This window comes from Equus przewalskii, chromosome 6 (genome assembly GCF_037783145.1).
Source record: "Equus przewalskii isolate Varuska chromosome 6, EquPr2, whole genome shotgun sequence".
Classification (NCBI taxonomy): Eukaryota; Metazoa; Chordata; class Mammalia; order Perissodactyla; family Equidae; genus Equus; species Equus przewalskii.
In genome coordinates this window covers 49,799,086-49,817,700 of record NC_091836.1, presented here as the reverse complement: position 1 = coordinate 49,817,700, position 18,615 = coordinate 49,799,086, and the positions used below count along the sequence as shown (strand labels likewise).

Here is an 18,615-nt window from a genome sequence, read left to right as displayed (position 1 = left end):
ATGTGTGTCTTTATGCTGATGCCATACTATTTTGATTACCGTAGCTTTGTAGTAAGTTTTGGAATCAGGAAGTGTGAGTCCTCCAACTTTGTTGTTTTTCAAGATGTTTCTGGCTGCTCGGGGTCCCGTGAGAGTCCGTATGCATTCTAGGATGGATTGTTTTTCATTCTGCAAAGCGCGTTGCTGGTATTTTGATAGGGATTGCATGAAATCCGTAGATTGCTTTGGGTGGCATCGACATCTTAATGTTAAGTGTTCCAGTCCATGAATATGGGATGTCTTTCCATTTATTGGCATCTTCCTTAATTTCTTTCAGCAACAGTTGATCGTTTTCAGCGTACAAGATTTTTGCCTCCTTTAGTTAAGTTTATTCCTAAGTTTCTTATTCATTTCGATGCTTTTGCAAACAGACTTCTTTCTGAATATCCCTCTTAGATGGCTCATTGTTGGCGTGGAGAAAAGCAACTGATTTTTATGTGTTGATTTCATATCCTGCGACTTTGCTAAATTCATTTATTAGTCTGTTCTAGGAGTTTTCACGCACGTCATCCCCACCACTGGCTTCTTTCGCTTAACAAAATTCATTTGAGACTCATCCAGGTTGTTTTTGTGTATCACTAGTTAAAAAGCAAACTGCCGTTTCTTCCCACTCTTGTGGAACACTTCCGACACCAAATGTGCGATGTTTTCCCACACCCAACAGTTTGCCCAAGTCTCTGCAGACACCGACTGGGTGAACTAATTTACTTCTGACGCTGACTGCCCGAAGCTGGTGCAGATTCCACGGGTTCAGGGCTCCGTCCCACACAGCTGCCCGCACTTCCGACGTCAGTCTCAGGTTCAAGTTGCCACCTGTGCTTCTGACCCACAGGCGATAAATCAGAGGTTCCCACGACCCCTTCCTCGGGTTTGATGATTTGCTAGAACAGCTCACAGAACTCAGGAAAAGATTTGCCTACTAGATTACTGGTTTGTTATAAGATACAAGTCAGGAACAGCCAGATGGAAGAGATGCGTAGGGCACGGGATGGGGAAGGAATCAGAGCTTCCAGACTCTCTCCGTGTGCACCACCCTCCCAGCACCTCGGAAGCTCCTGGAACCCTGTCACTTAGGGACTCTGATGGAGGTTACGTGGTGTAGGCGTGGCCGATGAAGTCGTTGGCCATCCCGTTGGTGATTAACTGACCCCTGGTCCCTTCCCCGTCCCCAGAGGTCCCAAGTTGGGGCTGAAAGTTCCACCCTCTAATCACATGATTGGCAGCCAGCCCACCCCCCCGCCCCCAGGCTGTCCAGGCGTCCCCACTGCCACTCATCTCATTAGCATACAGCAAGACACTTTTCGCTGCAGAGAGACGTAGGGTTTCAGGAATTATGTGCCAGGAAACTGGGCAGAGGCCAAATATATATTATTTTTTCACAGTTCATTTTTGGTGTTTTTTAAATTGCTGAACAGTCTTCCATGGTGTGGACCGGCCACAGTTTACCCGCTCACCAGTGAACGCACATTGGGTTTAGTGGCTTCCAGTCTTGGTGATTATGGGCAGAAATTCTATAAACATTTGTCTGTGGGTTTTGAGTGGGTATATATATTCATTTATCTTGGGTAGATACGTAGGAGTGGATTTGTTGGATCAAACAGGAAGTGTATGTTTAATTCCATAAGAAATCGACCAACTGTCTTCCACCGTGGCCATACCCCTGTCATTCCCATCAGCAATGAATGAGGGTTCCAGTTGCTCCGAATCCTTGTTACCACTGGTATTATTGTCAGTTTTCATTTGTTTTAGCCATCCTGGTAGGTGTGGAGTGGTGGTTCACAGGGTTTGTTTTTTGTTTTTTTCCTTGGGTTTTTTTCTGGTGAGGAAGATTGGCCCTGAGCTAACATCTGTTGCCAATCTTCTTCTTTTTGGTTAAGGAAGACCACCCCCAAGACAACATCTGTGCCCATCTTTCTCTATTTTGTATGTGGGAGACCACCACAGCATGGCTTGATGAGCGGTGCATAGGTCCACACCCTGGATACGAACCTGCGAACCCCAGGCCGCCAAAGCAGAGTGCACACACTTAACCACCAGGCCAGCCTCCCCCACCCCCCTTTGCTTTTTATGCCAGCTGCCTGGCCCGGGGGAGGGATGTGGGAGCCCTGTGCTCTGATGGGAGTCAAGCAGGCAGAGAGCACAGGTTAACATTTTGGTCTGAGGAGGCACAAGACTTGGATTCGAATTCTGACCCCACCATGATCTTGCTGTGTGACCCAGAGCAAATCATTTCCCTCTCTGAACCTCAGTTTCTTCATCTGTAAAATGGAATCAATGAAGTCCCTCCCTGGTCCCCCACCCCAGGACTGGCCCAGAAAAAAGGCTCAGTATGCGGAAGCTGGTATCGCTGTTCTGGTCTAGGCGATTCCAGACTTCTTTCTCAGCAGACGGACCGTTCAAATAAAATCTTATGCTCTCAATAGGTGGACCCGAAAGAGGAGGATTCCATTTCCTCCCCCTTCCCCCTCGCCCCCACCAGAGCATAGCCTGAAGTCTGCTGACCGGTCTAACCCCCTCACCTTAACAACAGAGGAACAGCCAGAGAGGGCAGTGGCTTTCCAAAAGCCACACAGCATGTCGCAGGCACCCAGCTCCCCGCTTTCATCCTCAGTTCTCCATATTGACTGCCTTCCTGAGTCCACTCACAAGTGGCATCCGTGGGGCTGAGAGAGTTGTAATTGCCACTGATCTGTGTGTGTGCTCTGTGCCAGGCACCATTCCGAGCATTTTGCCCGTCTTAACACTGGTCACCTGGGTGACCCAAGGGAGGCAGCGGTTGTCCCCATTCTGTGGATGAAGACACTGAAATTCACTCACTTCCTCCAGGTCCCACAGCTGGAGACTTACGGCCAGCGTCTCCCTGCCTCCTCCTGAGGGTCTGTCTTGCCAGCGCCCCCAGGCTGGGGTCCCGCTGTGTCCCCTCTCTCCGTGGCTGTGTCTCTGTCCTAGTCTGTCTGTATCTCCGCTCCAGCCACACCAGCTTCCTCACTGGTCCTCCAACAAAAACCGAATCCTGCCAGAGGGCCTTTGCACATGCCGTGTCCTCCCACCTCCCGACCTGGGGCCTGGTCCTTCTCATCCTTCAGGCCCTGCCTCGATGTCCCCTCCTTGGAGAGGCCAGCCTCAACCACAGCAGCTACAGTCACCTCTCCAGTGACCTGGAGTCATCCACCTCATTTTCGTTCTCTGCCTGGCACAATCCAGTTGATGTATTCATTCATTCATACCGTTTATAATTCATTCAACTAACATTTATTGGGCTTGCACTGTGGGCGAGGCCATGTTCTTGGCCTAAGGGATATGGCTGTGGACAAAGCAGACAAAAATCCCTGTTCTGGATAGCTTAGTTCTAGAAGGGAAGGGAAACAATAAAGAAGATAAGGATAATATAGAATATGTCAGGTAAGCAGTATTTTTTTTTAAGGAAGGGAAATAAGAAATATTAGGGCAGGGGAGGCGACTTTTGAACTGAGGCCTGAAGGAGGCGAAGAAGAAGCCATTGGTGATCTGGGCAGAGGGTGCAGCCTGTGCAAAGGCCCTGAGGCAGGAATGTGTTTGAAATGTTAGGGAACAGCAAGGAGGCCGTGGCGGCTGGAGCAGAGGGAGTGAGGGGCAGAGTGGGAGATCATGTGACAGGGCCTTGTGGGCCTCAGTGAGGGCTTTGGTTTTGGCTCTGAGTGAGCTGGGAGCCATAGAAGGTTCTGAGCAGACAAGGGATGTGACCTGACTCAGGTGTCACACGTTCCTTCTGGCTGCTGTTGGGGGAAGAGACTGAGGGGCAGACAAGAGCTGCGGACCAGGGCAGAGGGGAATGCACTGGGCCTGGCCAGCGATGAGGGGGGCTGGCCAAGGAGTGGGTAAGAAGTGGACAGATTCTTAGGGGCTAGCCCAGTGGCATAGTGGTTTAGTGTGCACGCTCCACTTCAGTGGCCCAGGGTTTGCAGGCTCAGATCCTGGGTGGGGACCTACACACCACTCGTCAAGCCATGCTGTGGTGGCATCCCACATAAAATAAAGGGAGATTGGCACAGATGTTCACTCAGGGCCAATCTTCCTCAGCAAAAAAAAAAAAAATGGACAGATTCTGGATAGATGTGGGCAGCAAGGCTGATCTGATGTGTGAAAGAAAGAGTAGAACTAAGGAGGACCCATGATTTTCGGGGTGTGCATTGCTGCTAGGTCAGCCTGTTTATAGTCCGGCCTTTCCCTTGTCATCTCTGTGAGGGGCAGACTGTGGTCTGTCTTGGTCACCGCTGGGTCCCTGGGGCCTGGCTCTGCAGTTCCCTGCCTCCCATCTCATTTGGGGGGTCTGCTGTCTTTAATGTCCTCTATCTGCCCCCATCTCTGCCGGGAAGTCCCTGGTCCCCTTGTTCCTCTTGACTCCATCTTGGCCCTGACCCCTCTTCCCGCCCGCCCCCTGCAGCCTCGAGGCCGAGAATGGGCCGGCGCCGTCCCCCGGCCGCAGCCCCCTGGACTCGCAGGCGAGCCCCGGCCTCGTGCTGCACGCCGGGCCGGCCACCAGCCAGCGCCGCGAGTCCTTCCTGTACCGCTCAGACAGCGACTATGACATGTCGCCCAAGACCATGTCCCGGAACTCGTCGGTCACCAGCGAGGCGTGAGCACCCCCTCCCCACCCGCCAGCTCCTCCAGGCCTGGCCCAGCGCAGCTGCCCTTCCCAGCAGGGAGGGGGGCACTTCCCGGCCTCCCCCAACCCCACGGAGCCCCCGCCCTGCCCACCAGCTTTCCCAGGCCCAGCGCCCGCAGTGGCCACCCCAGAGAGCTGCTTCTCGGGGACCCCAGCCCCTGTCCACCCAGGCCCTTGGGGCTCCCGCCATGAGGACTCCTGACCTGCCCCTGTCCTTCACCACAGGCACGCTGAGGACCTCATCGTGACACCGTTCGCCCAGGTGAGACCCCGCCCCTAAGGAGGAAAGGGGCTCCGACCCTCACCCTCACTTGGGGACAGGGGCCCAGCCCAGGCTGCCCCTCTCCTGACCCTTGCTCCCCATCCCAGGTGCTGGCCAGCCTCCGGAGCGTTCGCAACAACTTCTCACTTCTGACCAATGTGCCCATTCCCAGCAACAAGTAAGTCGAGGCTGCGCCCCCGTGCCCCTGATCATGAGGCACATCACAGCTGGGTTCAACTGTGCGCTCTGCTGTGTGACTTCAGGCAGGCGCTTGACCTCTCTGAGCCTCTGTTCAGGCAATAGCTCCCTGAGCCAGTAAACCATTGCGATTCGAATGCCTGAGATACAGAAGCTTATAAATAAAGACTTAAATAAAGCTTATAAATAAAGACTGAGGGGTCCAGACACACGGTGGTGAGGCCATGGGTGGCCAGCCACCCCACCTTGGGGCCACTCTTGGCCCTGATGCCAACTTGCTGGGCAAATAGCATCCTGTGGAACCTCTGTTCCCCGTCCATAAAAATGGGAATTTAATAGTGCCTCCCGTAGGTGGCTGCTGTGAAGAGTCTAGAAGATGATATATAGAAAGTGCTAGAACATTGTCTAGCACAATACTTAGGTGCTCACTAAATAGGAGTAGTGCTCATTATTTTGGGGCAGGGGTGTGGCCGAGAGCTGCTGGTCCCTCTGGGAGTCCGGGGACAGAGCCATCCTCAGAAGGTTCAAGGAATTGAGGGGAAGCATGGCCGAGGAAGCAGCAACATTGGAGACACAGGACCTGAACCCACTGCTGAGCCTTGATCCTCAGTTTCCTCATCTGTAAAATGGGTTCTTGTGACAGGCTGCAGGCAGAGGACGTGGCCGTGTGCACACAGTGAGCGCTCAGAACAAGAAAAGTCGGTGCCATTCAGGGAGAAAGGGAGGCAGGGATCCGGGGGTCGGGGCACAGGCTGACCTTGGAGCCCCATTTCTTTGCAGGCGGTCCCCACTGGGCGGCCCGACCCCTGTCTGCAAAGCCACGCTGTCAGGTAACGAAGCCCGGGGCGTGGGAAGGGGCCCTCTTGCTGCCCTATTGCGGGTCCCGCCCCCGAGGCAGCCGTCTCAGCCCTTCCCCCACCGCGCACCCCTGGCGGACCCCCCGACGGGCTAGGGCCTCAGTCCCGGCACCTGCCTCCCCTTCTCCAGAGGAGACGTGCCAGCAGTTGGCCCGGGAGACGCTGGAGGAGCTGGACTGGTGTCTGGAGCAGCTGGAGACCATGCAGACCTACCGCTCTGTCAGCGAGATGGCTTCGCACAAGGTGTGCGGGCCTGGGGCCTGAGGGCGGGGCCAGCCACGGGGCGGGGCCAATCTCTGGGCGGGGCCTGTGGGCGGGGCCAACTGCTAGGTGCTAACTGTGGGCGGGGCCAGCCATAGGACAGGGCCAATCCCTGGGCAGAGCCTCTGGGATGGGGCCAACCGTGGGGTGGGGCATGTGGGCGGGGCCAGCCATGGGGCAGGGCCAGTCCCTGGGCGGAGCTTATGAGGAGGCCAACCGATAGATGTGACCTGTGGGCGGGGCCAGTCCTTGGATAGGGCCTATGGGTGGGGCCATGCTCTGGATAGGGCCTGCTGGGTGGGGCCTGGGGGCGGAGCCAATCTGCCGAAAGGGCCTGTGGGGTGGGGTCAATGCCTGGGCAGGACCAACCCCTAACCTGGTGTGTGTGGAGATGTGTGTGTCTGGTTGTACATCTGTCCTTAGGCGACCATCTCTTTTGGGGGTGGGGTCGTATGTTTGTATGGTTTGCTGGTGTGTATCTGCAGCTGTGGGTCTGTGTGGCTGTCTATTTGCTGGCTACACATTGGCAGGGTCGGGGTGAGGGGCTGTTGTGAGAGGATCCATCAGGAGTGTACCTATGGAAGGCGTATGGGTGTGCACAGGCGATTCAGTGGGGTTGTAAGTGTGTGGGGCTGTGCTGGAGGGATGTGTATGTCCACAGGTGTGAGTTGGTCCAGGTGTGAACCTGAGTGTGTTTGTGACTGTGTGTATGTGCGCCTGCAGGGCTGCAGGGGAGGGTGCGAGGCTTCCATGTACAGTAGTGCAGACTGTGCACTGCACAACTCCAGGGGCCACCATTCAGAAAGCTGGCCATGTGATTGCTGCTTCTTGGAGTTGCATGGCATGGTGGCAGCCCTGTGGGAGGACGCCTGTGTGGAAATGAGTGTGCACGGGAGTGTCTGCGTTGGGGGTGCGTACGCCCGTGGGTGGAGGTTTGTCTGGGAACATGGGAGTCTGAGGGTGACTGTGTCTCGGGGTGTGTTGAGCATCTGAGAATGTGACTGTGTCTCTGAGTGTGGGTCTGCGATGGTGTGTGGGCGTGAGTGTGCGTCTTACCTTATGGATTAGTCAGGGTACGTTTGTGTGTAAGGCTGCACGAGTATTTGTGTCTATTTGAAAGTCTGTCCGTGGGTATGTTGAGTGTGTCTGTAAGTGTGTCTAGTATCTGGGTGTTCGTCCCTCAGTGTGTGTGTCTGCACGTGCGGGTGTGGGTCTGTGTTCTTGGAAGAGGTGTGTCTGAAGGCGTTTGTATGTCTGTGTGCTCAACTATGTGTCTATAGATGTGTTGGACCTCAGAGTTGTGACTGTGTGTGTGTGGTCAGTGTAGGACTGAAAGCATTTTCCAGCGTGTCCAGTATCTGGCTGTGTTGGTGTGGAAGGTGTGTCTCAGAGCGTTCGTGTGTCTGTGAGTGTGTGGAGCCCCTGGGTGTGTGTCTTTGTCTCTGGGTGCGTGCATGGAGAGGGCCCGTCCTCACGAGGGGGTGTGTCCCCCTGCCTGTCCATGCGTCCCTCCTGGGTCCTGGCTGAGGCCCACGGGCTCCTATGCCCCTTTAACGCCCCCCCACCCCAGGCACCACCTGACATCGCATGCAGCCTGCCAGTGCTGCAGTGAGCACGCACACGCACGCACACACACACACAGGCGGACACACGGAGCCAGAGCCTCTGAAGCGTCCTCCCAGGACCCTCGCCCTGCACCCCCCCCCATGGGCAGGGGTCCCCGGCCGCCTCCAGCTGCCGCCTCCGGGGGCCCCAGCGGGGCCAGAGGCTGGCGGACCATGTAACCAGGGCTGCCACCGGGAGGGGAGCGCGGAGGGGAAGGGAGCCCCCAGCCCTGCTGGGCCGGCCCAGGCCCCTCCGCGGCTCCCCCTTCCACTGCCCACCTGCCCAGCGCCCCGCCCCCCGACGGTGGCGGTTAACCCCGGGAGCCCCCAAGCCCAGCGTGCGTGTGTGGCAGCCCCGAGTAGGGCTAAGCTTCCAAGATGCCCTTGGTGGATTTCTTCTGCGAGACCTGCTCCAAGCCGTGGCTGGTGGGCTGGTGGGACCAGGTAGGGGAATTCGGGGTGGGGGATGGGCAGGAGGCCGGGATGGGCCCTCCCCTGTCGGACCCTCCAGCCCCCAGTCTGGGCTGGTGTGTGCAGCTGTGCACGTGTGTGGCCTGGAGATGAAGCCTTGTGACTGTGTCTGTGTGTGTGTGGCTGGGGCTGGGCGTGGATGGCGGGTGGCTGGGGGGTGGGTCTCTCGCTGGCGGTGACTGTCAGGGCACACATGTGTGTGTCTGCCATGGCGTGGGGCTGCTGACCGTGTGCTCGTTTGCCTGGGTCCTGGCGTGGCCCTGGCTGAGGTCCTGTGGCTCTCGTTGTGGTGGCGTGTGTTGGGCCATGTTTGTGAGCCCAGGGCTGCGTGATTTTTCTGGGGCGTGTGACCCCGAGTGTCAGTGACCGCCTTACTGTGTATGCCCCTTGACTGGTGCATCTGGGGCTGTGTAGAACTGGGTAACGTGGGAGCCTGTGACTGTGCTGTTGTGTGACTTTGTGGGTCCATCTTGTGTGTGTCCGTGTGTCTCTTTGGGTGTGTGCCCAGGAGTGAGCATCCCGTCCCGGTGCGGCCCCCTGGGCTCACCCTCCTGCCTGTCTGGACTAAGTGTGCTCCTGCTTTGGGGGTGCTTTGCTGGAGCTGGGGGGCGGGGAACCGATGCCCTTTCTCCTCCATGCACAATGTCACAGCAGACGCTTGTGTGAAGTGGAACAAGGGGACCAGGAGAGGCCCCCAGGCCTGGTTCTGGGCAGACTCCGTTCATCTGTGCATCTGTCTACCCCTCTGAGGTCGGGGGAGAGGGGCCTGTGGTGGGAAACCCCCTCCCCTGGGGCACTGAACTCTAGGTTCTTCCTTGCCTCTGCCAAACGTCTTCACACACAACTTGGGAACTGCATTCCTTCCTTCCAAACCGAACTGGAGGTTGGGGACCAGGACCCCCAAGGAGTGGGGGCCATGCCTGGGAAGACCTAGGCCAAAGTGGCTCTGGGAAGGCAAGGGTTAAAGGGCCCGAGGCCTGCCCCCTTTTCCCCCAGCTCAGCAGCTGGTTGGAGAGGGAGTTGCTAAGGAGACTCCCATCACCGTGGCGACGGGAGTCTCCTGACACCCCATTGGCTCCCTGTTAGGCAGGAGCCCCTCCCTTCCACAGGTGCTCCCCGGCTCCTCCTGGGGGGGAGTATGGGGAGGGGAGCCCCCCTTCCTCACCAGGGAGGGGTATGTGAGGTATCTTGCCTCCCGAAGCCTGGGGACCCCCCGGCCAGAGCTAGGAGGAAAGGAAACCCTGATCCCTCCCCCAGCAGCCTGCTGAGGGCTGTTAGCTGAGCACAGAAGGAAGAGCGACTCAGGGCCTTCACAAGTTTCTCAGGAGGGCCGCCCCCCCCCCCCCCCCGTGACCCCATCATTCTTTCCTTCTTGCCTCCTTCTTCTCAGTTCAAGAGAATGCTCAACCGTGAACTCACACACCTGTCCGAGATGAGCAGGTCAGGAAACCAGGTCTCTGAGTACATCTCCACCACGTTCCTGGGTGAGTGAGGGCAGCACCGTGTGCGGGGTGCGCCCGGGACCAGCGGGGCCGCCCAGACCCCGAGGCCCGTTGCCTATGTTTGCCCAAGGGACCCTGGCTCACCCAAAGTCACTGTGCTCAAGAATTCACATATCTTATGATGCCCCGAAACTCAGGGGGACCCCAGTGGATCTCTCAAACTCTGCACCCCAAGAAACCCCGAAACTCAAATAGAATTCCTAAACTTTAAAATGCCTCCAGGCTGGGGCCGGCCTGGTGGTGTAGTGGTTAAATTCACACACTCTGCTTGGGCGGCCCAGGGTTTGCAGGTTTGGATCCTGGGTGCAGACCTACACACAAGCCATGCTGTGGCGGCATCCCACATAAAACACAGGAAGATGGGCACAGATGTTAGCTCAGCAACAATCTTCCTCCAGCAAAAAGAGGAAGATTGGCAACAGATGTTAGCTGTGAACCAATCTTCCTCACCAAAAAAACCCCACATATATATATAATTAAATAAAATGCCTCCAAGCTGAAAAGTCCGCCAAGTTCAATAGAATCCCCAAACTTGGCATGACCCCCCAAATTCCATAGACTGCCCAAACTCAATAGAATTCCCAAGCTTAAGAACCTGTAAGAGATTCCCCAAACTTAGGAGAATTTCCTAACTCAGCAGGACCCCGAATATAGTAGAATACCCCAGATTCATTGGCACCCTCAAGCTCATGGGGATCTCCAGCTCCTCCTAACCTCTGAACCCAAGACCCCCGAGCTTAGGACATCCCCCACAAACTCAAGGTCATTTCCCTGTGACAGTTTATCACCAAAGCTCCCCAAATTCAGGAGAACCACCCCCAAGCTCAAAAGAAGGGTTCAGGGTTTCAAATGCTCCCGCCAATCAGGGTGCCCGAGTTCTGAGATCCAGCCAATGGGAGCACAGCATGCTCTGTCATCACCTGGCCGGCCGGGTCACAATGGGTGGCCGCGTCCCCTACAGGCCAGACCTGGTTCGGCCTGCTCCTGGCTGTTCCTTGAGAGCTCAGGAAAACAGCTCCTGGGGCTGGCCCCCAGGCAGGCTGCTGTCAAGGGGGTTCAGGGGGGCAGCCCATGGAGCCAGAGACGACCCTCTCCTCCATTCTCCCAGCACTGCCCGCCCCCACCGGCACTCTCGGTCACCATGGAGGTGTCGTCCTTGGCCGAGAAGGTTCCCTGCCTATCCGGGGCAGGCGACGGCTCTCTTTAGCATCCCCCGCTTGCTCCCTGACTTCCCACAGCACCCCTCTGCCAGACCTGGCCATTGGACTGGGTGCCCCCCACACCTCCGGGCCGGCCCCAGGGTCCCCGCTCGGGCTCGCCACCTCCCAGAAGAATTCCTACCTCCCCTCTGCTTCCCAGCCTATGAGTGACCAACAGGATGACACCCAGAAGGGGTCTGCCCTCCCGGGTGAGACCTCCCAGGGCCTGCGGAAAGCAGGGGGTGCAGAGGGCCAGTGAGGGGGCCTCTGCGGGGTACCCATGCGTGGCCGTTCTCCATCTTCTGCAGACAAGCAGAATGAAGTGGAGATCCCATCACCCACCATGAAGGATCGAGAAAAACAGCAGGCGCCACGGCAGAGACCCTCCCAGCAGCCCGCGCCCCCCGGGCCGCAGTTCCAGCCCATGTCTCAGATCACGGGGGTGAAGAGGCTGGCGCACAGCAGCAGCCTGAACGATTCCAGCGTCCCCCGCTTCGGGGTGAAGACCGACCAAGAGGAGCTCCTGGCCCAAGTGGGTGGGGGCTGAGCGGGGGCTGGGCTCTCCAGGGGCCCCAAAAAGCACTGGGCGTTGGGTCTGCCTGAGATGAGGTTTTGGGGGTACCTGCTTTAGGGGAGACATGGAGTCAAAGAAGCAGGACGGGAAGGAGCTGAGCAGTCTCAGCTGGAGCCCTGCCTTGGCCTGACCCCACGGGGAACTCTGGAATGCAAACAGCACCACAGAGATGAGCCCATCTTGAGGCACTGGCGCTGGCCTTCAGGACCCCTGTGTCAGTCGTCGGCGGGGCTACCCCCAGGGTGGCTGGCATCGCCCCCTCCACGTAGCCCTGGAGAACAGGGCGGCTGTGCGTCTTTGTAAGCGACAGTCCCAGCAGCTGTGGGATGGGGGCACTGGCCAGTGAAGGGGACCTGGCAGGACCCCAACCGGGTCCCCTACAGGCCAGACCGTGTCCTGGCTGTTCCGTAAGACCTTAAGCCCAGGGGCTGCATGTTGATTGTGCAACAGACACGATGCAGTCTGGGTGGCTCCCTCCGCTGACATGGATTGTAACCTCTGCAGGCTGGCAATGGCCAGTGCCACACGCAGTCGCTCAGTGGTTATTGAGTACCTACTGTGTGCTTTGGGGTCAGCCGCACTGGGTGCACATCCCAGCTCTGCCACGTGGGAGAGGCGAGATCTTGGATAAGTCACGTCGCTTTCTGAGCTTTGGGTCCCTTACCTGCCAAATGAGATGGAATTCTAGTGCAGTGCTGGGCGGGTAATCAGGACTAGGTAGCCAGTCGCTGGGGTTGCTTTGTTATTTTCCAGCCCAATACGACGTGGGCAGTAAATTCTGTGCTGCTGAGCACGCCACCCCCTGGGCCGGCAATAATGATGCTGCCTTCAGACCAGACCTCCTAGGAATGAGTCTGGAGGTCCCTGGGCCTTTCAGTCTCCTGATCTCTGACCTCCATCCCCACCAGGAACTGGAGAACCTGAACAAGTGGGGCCTGAACATCTTTTGCGTGTCGAATTACGCCGGCGGCCGCTCGCTCAGCTGCATCATGTACACAATATTCCAGGTGGGGTGGGCTGAGGGGGGGCAGGGTGCCAGGGAGGGGGACAGGGCTGGGACCCGAGGGCCAGCAGCGATCACCACCCCCACACCTGCCCTCAGGAGCGGGACCTGCTCAAAAAGTTCCGCATCCCGGTGGACACGATGGTGACATATATGCTGACCCTGGAAGACCACTACCACCCGGATGTGGCCTACCACAACAGCCTGCATGCCGCCGACGTGCTGCAGTCCACCCACGTGCTGCTGGCCACGCCTGCTCTGGACGTGAGCGCCGCCGCCCCGCCTCTCCCCAACCCCGTCTCTCCCTCTGCCCGTCTCCAGTCTCCCGTTTCTCTCTCTGACCCTGCGTCTCTGACCTCCATCTCCCGCCGACCCCCTTCCTCTCTCTGATCCTTGTCTTTCTCTTCTGATCCGATCTTTCTTGACACGCCCCCGGCTCTCTCTTACCCTGTCTTTCTGCTCCCCCCATCTTTCTAATCCCTGTGTCTCTCTGCCCCCAGGCTGTATTCACGGACCTGGAGATTCTTGCCGCCCTGTTCGCGGCTGCCATCCACGACGTGGACCACCCCGGGGTCTCCAACCAGTTCCTCATCAACACCAGTAAGTAGCTGGCGCGGGGCGCGGCCGCCGGGCTGGGGGCGGGGCCGGCCGGGTGGGGCGGGGCCTTGGGCGGAGGGCGGGACCTGCGCTGCCCCGCCCCTTGGGGCGGTCCGGGTGGCCCCTGCACTCCGCCGACCGCGGCTGCGTCCTGGGCCGCAGATTCGGAGCTGGCGCTCATGTACAACGACGAGTCGGTGCTGGAGAACCACCACCTGGCCGTGGGCTTCAAGCTGCTGCAGGAGGACAACTGCGATATCTTCCAGAACCTCAGCAAGCGCCAGCGGCAGAGCCTGCGCAAGATGGTCATCGACATGGTGGGCGGGGCGGGGGGCAGGGACAGCGGGACGGGACATCTCGGGGGCAGAGACTTTGGGGAGGGCCGGGTCTGCGTCCGGGACAGGAAGGCCCCTGCAGGGAAAGGGGGCATTTATGGGGCAGCTTGTGGGGCCAGGTTGGGTCAAGTGAAAACTTCAGAGGCCCAGGTCGGTCCAGCCGGCGGGTGACAGGGCCTCAGCGGCCCCTGTGACGCCCCCTTGCCCGCAGGTGCTGGCCACGGACATGTCCAAGCACATGACCCTCCTGGCTGACCTGAAGACCATGGTGGAGACCAAGAAAGTGACCAGCTCGGGGGTCCTCCTGCTGGATAACTACTCCGACCGCATCCAGGTGTCCCCCTCATACATCATATCAGGAGACTGGACCCGCTTCCCTCCCTCCCCCTTTAGGTCTTGGTGGCCCCTCTCCCTCAGCCTGCAGCTCCCAAGTTGTCCATCTTCCTGTCTCTTTTTCCCTCTGTTCCCTCCCGCGTCTCCCTCTTCCAACCCCCATCTCTCCATCCAATTTTCCCCCATCTCCCACCATCTTCCCCAATTCCTTCTTCTCTGTCCTCATCAACCTCTTCGTGTCTCCCCCCCATCTCTTCCACTCATCTCCCTCTCTCCTGCCCGTGTCTCCCTCCATGTCCCGTCCCGTCTGTGGCCACGTCCCCGCCCCCAGACACTCTTCCCCTCTCATCCCCCCACCCCGTTTTTCCCAAGTGGGGAGGTAAGGAAGGCCCCAGACTGGGACAGTGCGTGGCCTCTGAAGGCGCCCCACCCCCGCAGGTCCTGCGGAACATGGTGCACTGCGCGGACCTCAGCAACCCCACCAAGCCGCTCGAGCTGTACCGCCAGTGGACGGACCGCATCATGGCCGAGTTCTTCCAGCAGGGTGACCGGGAACGCGAGCGGGGCATGGAGATCAGCCCCATGTGCGACAAGCACACGGCCTCTGTGGAGAAGTCGCAGGTACCGCTCCACAGCAGCCGAGGGAAGGGAGTGGGCGGGCCTCCCCACCTCATCCTGGCCTGGAGCTGAGACCCGCCCTTCCAGACCAGGGTTACCCAGCCTCGGCGCTGTTGCCACGTGGGGTGGGGCCGGAGTATTCTCTGTGGTGGGGGCCGTCCTGTGCGTTGTAGGATGTGGAGCAGCATCCTGGCCCCCTCTTCCAGATTTAACAACCAAATATGTCTCCAGACTCTTCCAAATGTCCCCTGGGCATGCCAATCACCACCGATCTCCAAGGAAAACCAGTTTTATTCATTTTATTATGTGGATATGTTCACAGGCAACTTAACAGCAATAGTTTGTGGGTTTAGCTTTTTTTAAAAAATATAAATTGCATCAATATATACTCATTGATATACAGCTTGCCCTTTTTTTCCCAACAACGTCTTGGAGATCTTTCTGAGCTATTACATATAACTTTAGCTCATCCTTTTTCACTGCTGTATAGTATTCCCACAGATATAGTTAAATAATGGTTTGTGTAGTCATTCCCCTGTTGATGGGACATTTAAGTATTTAGTAGGTGGGAATTCACAGTGACCCAAACAAAATAAAACTTTTTTTTTTTCTCTTTTATGTAAGAAAAGTCTAGAGAAGGGGAACTTGGCTCTCCAGCTTCATGAAGTTGGCAGGAACCCCAGAGCTTCCAGTGTTTCTCTTCTGTCGGCCAAAGCATGGGGCTTCTATCCTCAGAGATGCCTCTCATGATCACAGAGGCTGTTGAAGCTCCAGTCATTCTGGCTCCATTCCAGGGAGGAAAGGCCCCTGCCGGCTGAGGCAGCCCCCAGCATCCTCCATCTACAGGTGGTCACATGGCCACTCTCTCTTTGCAAGGGAGGCTGGGAAATGTAGTTTTCAGCTGGAAGCATTGCCTCCCTCGAGAAAAATCACGATTCTGTCCATTTGGAGGAGGGAAGATGATATCGGGGTGTTAGCCAGGAGTCTGCCAGGAAGTTATTCCTATTTTTTTGTTGTCACACAAAGATACCATAATGAATATCTGTGGTGTCCCCCGATGTTTTTTTAACTTAAGCCCCAACTGATGTATTTGTGGGGCTGTCTCCAGTTTCTGCTTATATCTCATCTCTGATTTTTTTTCACTTGTGCCAGAGTTTTCCAGGGTGGATCTGGAGAAGCAGGATGGCCGGGTCAAACGGTCTCAGCGTCTTTTAAATCTTCCTAGATCCCACAGGGTGCCCTCGGCGCCAGCAGGCCCACTGTTTATACCGTCTCCCTCCGCAGGTGGGTTTCATCGACTATATTGTGCACCCGCTATGGGAGACGTGGGCTGACCTGGTCCACCCGGACGCCCAGGACATCCTAGACACGCTGGAGGACAACCGGGACTGGTACTACAGCGCCATCCGGCAGAGCCCGTCGCCACCGCCCGACGAGGAGGCCAGGGGGCCGGGCCACCCGCCCCCGCCTGATAAGTTCCAGTTCGAGCTGACGCTGGAGGAGGACGTGGAGGAGGAGGCGGCGTGTCCTGCCTTGGGCGCCGGTGGAGCGGAGGAGTCGCCCGCGGCCCGGGAGGCATCCCCAGCTGAGGGACTCTTGGAGGTCCCCGGCCAGGACGTGGACGTGTGCATGGAGCGCGAGGTGCAGGAAGTGTGCTGGAGGCGGCGGGCAGACTCGGCGCACAGTGTGGCTGCGGGCCGCGAGGAGTCCTCGTCCCCGGATGCGTCCGCCGAGGCTGTGGGCTGCAGCAGCCCCCGTGTGCCTGCCTTGAGGACCCTGCCCCCTCCAGAGGAGGCCCCGGGCCGCTCGGGCCTCCCCTCCACGGCGGCCGAGGTGGGGGCCCAAAAGGATCATCAGGCTGCCAAGGGGGCGCGCTGTGCCTGCCCAGGGACCCCCGGCGAGGACGCCCCCGCGCCCCCAGCTCCTGGCGGGAGGGGGCCAGCTGGAGGCCCTCCCTGAGCCCCCGCCCCCGCCCGCCGTGGCCCCTCTGCCTCCCTTCACCGCCGTCACCCCCCCACGACCCCTCCACTGCCTCAAAGACTCCTGGGCCTCCTGAGAAAAAAGAAAACAGAAAAGTGGGGTTTTTTCTCTTTTCTTTTTTTCCTCCCTCTCCCCCAACCCCCACCCACGGGGCCTCCTTTTGGAGGTGGGGGCTGGGGGACGAAGGCGCTGAGGTCCCGGATGGGATTTTATTTTTGGAATTTTAATTGTGACATTTTTAGAAAAAGAGAAAAAAAAAAGAAAAAAAAAATCCAGGATGAAACACAGCAACTGTAGATGCCCCTGTGTCCGGCTCCCCCTCCGTCATCTCCAGCCACCGCCCCCCACCCCGAGCTTCCAGGCGCCGTCTTCCGGGCTCAAGGGCCCTCCGCCTGGCCCGAGAAGCCCCCTCCAGCCTTCTCTTCTGGATTTGGGAGGGTAGTAGAACTCAGCCAGAAATAGCCATTCTGGGCGGGGGCCCCGGCTGGTGAGGGGGTCACGGTGGGAGGCCCCAGCCCCCCTCTGGCTCGCTGCGCACCCCCCCCAGAAGTCTTCCGCCTCATTTTGCACAAACCTGGCAATACTGACTCGGGGACCGCAAGGGGGAGGTTGGTCTTCGGGCTGCAGCCCCCGGGGTGGGAGGGACGGTCACACCACCAGCCTGGGGGCTACGGTCTCAGGAGGGCCTGATCCCCCCTTCTCTTCCCACTCCCCTCCCCTCAACTTTGGGTTCCGTTCGAATTTTCCCCATCTGGGGGGGACGGCTCCCAGCCGCATCCCTCTGCCTAGCTGCTTCTCCTCTTGTTTCTGCCTTAATGATCCCCACGGCCATAGGAGAGGGGGTCGCAGTGGCTCGCCCCCCTGCACCTCGAGTGGGGCGGGGCCAGGCCCGGAGCCCCCATCCTGGGCACCCCCCTCCCCAGCATCCTCCTGCTCACCCCCCCGCCCCCCCGTGCCCTAGGAAGAAGCAATAATGGTGTACACCCACATCCCCTTTCTGGGCAGCCTTTCCCTACCCGGGCCCCATCGCCCTCCACCCTGCCAAGCCTCCCCCTCGCTCCCTAGCTGCTCCCTGAGCAATACGACAGACGGATGCAAGGCCATTTTTCTCCAAGCCATGGGGGACCCTCTGGAAGGAAAGATGCCGTCTTCCCTCTGCTCTGCCCCTCTCCCGGTTCTGCCGCTGCAGGCCGGTCCTCTCTCATCGCCTCCCGTCCCCTGCGGAGCACACGGTACTGTAGCCCCCAGCTCCCCGCAGCCTCCATCAGTCTGTCCATCTCCGTGGGGAGGACCGCCCGCTCCCGCCCCCAAGATGCTGTACAGGGTTCATTTTTGTAGCCAACGTAGTTTCTGTCCCAGCCGGCGACCGGAGTGGGCCTTTTTGTTGTTGTTTTCTTTCTTTTTTTTTGTACATACTGTAAGGTTGGTTTGTAAATTATTCTACAGAGGCAAAAAGGGAAAATAAACTCGCCCTTCCCCCGCTGACCAGCAGGGGAAGGAGGGCAGGGGGTCTCCCAGAGGGAGAGCCCCCCTTCCCGCTGTATTATACAAACTGTACCATGGACCCCGAAAGGGGGAACTCGGCGCCGGTTTGCACGGGGACTCATGGCATCGGAGGGGGCGAGGGCTGGACAGAGCCTGCCCCGTCCCCGTCCCCAGGGCCGGATGTGACCGGCGAGAGGGCCCCCCACCCCCCCATCAGGGCTCCTGTCTCCGGGGGTGCACAGGCCCCCCCGTGTGCTGCTCGCGTGTTGTCCACTTTGACGATCATTGAGTCTGATCGATAATCAATCCTTTGATCTTGTCTCCAATTAAACTGAGGCTTTCACGAATCTTCCAGGCTCATGTGGCTTCCATTCCCGCCATGATGTCGAGGGCGCCTCTCCTGCAGTGTCGTTGCAGTGGGCTGGGGGTGAACAGGGGACTCTGTCCCTACCCCTCCCCCAGCAGATAGAACTTGAGGGGTACAGGGGGTTTTTGGGGGGGGTGCACAGCCCCAGGTTGTAAAGTGGAGGATCAGACCTCGCAGTCTCTGGAGGCCAGCAGCCCAAGGTAAGCCTCACTTCTCCCACACGGGACGTATCTGACACAATTCTGGATTCTTCTGGAAACCCCAAGGGAGCCTGATGGATGGCGC

At 58.4% G+C, this 18,615-nt stretch overlaps 1 protein-coding gene across 8 annotated transcripts in view; it reads left to right on the top strand.

Moving 5' to 3' along the window:
* Window positions 1-18,310, top strand: part of PDE4A (phosphodiesterase 4A) — a 42,333-nt gene extending 24,023 nt beyond the window's left edge. For 7 of the 8 annotated variants that reach the window (XM_070625531.1, XM_070625530.1, XM_070625529.1 and 4 more), the window contains 14 exons: window positions 4,463-4,654; window positions 4,910-4,946; window positions 5,054-5,124; window positions 5,925-5,974; window positions 6,132-6,244; window positions 9,728-9,821; window positions 11,347-11,570; window positions 12,521-12,619; window positions 12,715-12,879; window positions 13,116-13,215; window positions 13,375-13,529; window positions 13,759-13,881; window positions 14,319-14,501; window positions 15,783-18,310. In XM_070625531.1, the coding sequence (XP_070481632.1) occupies window positions 4,463-4,654; window positions 4,910-4,946; window positions 5,054-5,124; window positions 5,925-5,974; window positions 6,132-6,244; window positions 9,728-9,821; window positions 11,347-11,570; window positions 12,521-12,619; window positions 12,715-12,879; window positions 13,116-13,215; window positions 13,375-13,529; window positions 13,759-13,881; window positions 14,319-14,501; window positions 15,783-16,457 (2,281 nt within the window). In that variant the 3' untranslated portion in view covers window positions 16,458-18,310. Of the gene's footprint in view, window positions 1-4,462; window positions 4,655-4,909; window positions 4,947-5,053; window positions 5,125-5,924; window positions 5,975-6,131; window positions 6,245-7,841; window positions 8,311-9,727; window positions 9,822-11,346; window positions 11,571-12,520; window positions 12,620-12,714; window positions 12,880-13,115; window positions 13,216-13,374; window positions 13,530-13,758; window positions 13,882-14,318; window positions 14,502-15,782 lie in introns of those variants that run through there. The other variant, XM_070625535.1, reaches the window with a different exon arrangement.
* Window positions 18,311-18,615: the final 305 nt, after the last annotated feature.